At 40.9% G+C, this 2,552-nt stretch overlaps 1 protein-coding gene across 1 annotated transcript in view; it reads left to right on the top strand.

The window, feature by feature from the left end:
* Positions 1–2,552, top strand: part of tecpr1a (tectonin beta-propeller repeat containing 1a) — a 22,220-nt gene that overhangs the window by 1,252 nt on the left and 18,416 nt on the right. The window contains exons 2-4 of the mRNA XM_014028087.1: positions 350–532; positions 621–743; positions 832–951. Coding sequence (XP_013883541.1) covers positions 350–532; positions 621–743; positions 832–951 — 426 coding nt within the window. The remainder of the gene's footprint in view (positions 1–349; positions 533–620; positions 744–831; positions 952–2,552) is intronic.

Consider the following 2,552-nt stretch of genomic DNA (forward strand, 5'->3'; position numbering starts at 1 on the left):
TGTCTCTGTTAAAATATATATTTTAAAAATTATAAAAACTAAACATCCTACAGTATTTTCAGAGTTTTTAATTTACTGTTAAAATATATGTTTATCATATAAAGTCTAATGTTACAACTAATTATGGATCCCTTTAAGGATAATATTAAAATCTTGTCCCATCTGATGACCTGAGTGTATTTTTGTGCCCCCATTGGTAACACTTCATCTTGTTTCACTGCAGATTGGACACCTAGCTTCTCCAGAACTAACCCAGTTTACAGTCTAAAGCAGTGTCTAACACCACGGTTGGGACTAATCCTCATGGAAAATGACCATGAACGTGAACATTCCTGCTTGTTTCCCCCAGCGATGGAATCCAGTCGATGGTTTCTCCGACCGTTTGCTGCCAAGCGACCGCTGGCAATGGAGTGATGTCACGGGTCTGCAGCACCTACTTCTGGACAGCGTCCGGCTCCCCTCCAGCAGCTGGGAGTGGGAAGGCGACTGGTTTGTGGATGAAAACTTCGAGGGAGAACCCACAGAGAAAGGAGTGAGTGTTTGGGGCTTCTTCTGTCGCAGAGGTTTTTGTTCTTTTTCGTCTTACCTCGTACGAATGAATCAAGTGTTTGTCCCGGCAGGGGTGGACCTATGCCATGGATTTTCCCGCCACCTACACCAAAGACAAGAAGTGGAACTCCTGTGTCCGTCGCAGGCGATGGCTTCGCTACAGGAGGTACAACGCCATGGATACCTGGGCGAAGGTGTGCCTCTTGCTTTCTCTCTGTAACTTGCTGTCTATCTTTTTTTTGACCCGTCGGCTTGTGTAAACCGTCTGTGTGTTTTTGACAGATCCCCTCGAGGCCGATGACTCTCCCAGATCCCTTCAGCGACATCAGCTGTGGAGGTTGGGAGATCAGTGAGGAGCCCAGGGGTCGTCTGTCCTTATGGGCCGTGTCCCTGCAGGGAAAGGTACACAAACACACAWATTCAACTCCTTTGGAAGTTTGGTCCCCACTTACCCATACGTTTTGGGGTTACGTAACGGAGCCACCTGACTCAGGTTGCTTTGTAACRGGCTCCGCCCACATTTTACCTGAGTCGGTAAACTTCATGCCCAATTTGCCTGCTTCCTACTCACTTTGYCAGCTTCCCCAACACTTATGATTTAGCACGAGTCGTTTACACGCAACGACCGAGCCAATGCATTTACACACGAGGCAGGTACTTGTTGTCACAGCTTGTAAGCACTTACTGTAATTAATATAAGCTAAAATGATTTTACGGTTGTGCTCATGATCATTTTGACTGTGAAGTAAAGCACAGCTGGACCCTGTGCTTGTAATGATGTGCACAAGTGCCATGCAGAAACTTGGGGAAATGTGCATATGATGAGTGCATCATATCCYTTTTGTACCTTGTTGGCAAGAAATGTCAGCAACTACCAAAATTGGTCATTTTGCACAAAATAATCCTTGGGTACGATTTGGTGGAMGTACAAATTGAAGCATCGCCTCATTTTAGCTTTTGGTACTGACAAACCTCATTTCTATGCACAAATCTAGTGTAAAAATATGTGTTTTACTCTTTTTATATAACACATTGGACATATTTTCAAATACTCTGCAAAAACAACTTTAATTTTGAAAATTATTTTTGTCTTCGGAACCGGTGACAATCAATAACAAGAGCAAAAAAAGAAAAAATAATTAGGAAAAAGATGCGTTGTTCAAAATGGTATGTCAGAATAAACAGGAATCCAACTGGATTTCTTGTTAAAACTTTATTCTCCATCTTCTGACTCCAACCAGGTTCATACAGCAACTGCAGCACAGGCCTCACCATAAAACCTTGAGCTAAACCAAAYCAAAACACAGGAGCCCTGCTCTGAGCAGAGACTCTGCAACACACAAACAACTCCTTCTGAAAACACTTCTCTGCTATAATAATGAATTGACCTTATGTTTTTTCTTCCTGGTTACACCCCTGGAGGTGTGTTCTGTGTCAGACGTAGAACGTAACCAAGGAGGTCCTATAGAACAGCTGGAGTGCGCAAAAACCARGTGACCGTGTGATCGGCAGGAGAAGCTAATGGCTAACGCTAAATGGGCAAAACTCTGGATTTCCCTTTGCTGTACATGTTGACAACAGAGCAGAAAAAAGGACTGACGATGTAGAAATCATTAAAACTATTAATAATAATAATAATAATCCAATTATTATTAATATTTTACAGTTTATGTAGTCTAATGTTTTAAATAATGTCAGAAAAGCTGTTTGTTATGGATTTATTAACAGAAGATAAACAGGAAAACGTCTCATTTCACAACAAGTCAGCAGATTTGATCTTATTTAGCTAAATGTGATCTGAGCAGAACATAATGTAACAGTTTAAAATGAAAATAATCTTATAAAGTCAATGTAATCACTGTTATTTATTGAACTGGTTAGCAGATATTAGCTTGTGGAGCATACTGTAGTGTTTAGCACTGTTGAATCATGCTACAATTTAACAAAATATTAAATATTACAGCTGCTTTGTCCTCTGATTAATATTTAGACCTACACAGTGT

Source organism: Austrofundulus limnaeus, unplaced genomic scaffold (genome assembly GCF_001266775.1).
Source record: "Austrofundulus limnaeus strain Quisiro unplaced genomic scaffold, Austrofundulus_limnaeus-1.0 Scaffold5, whole genome shotgun sequence".
Taxonomy (NCBI): Eukaryota; Metazoa; Chordata; class Actinopteri; order Cyprinodontiformes; family Rivulidae; genus Austrofundulus; species Austrofundulus limnaeus.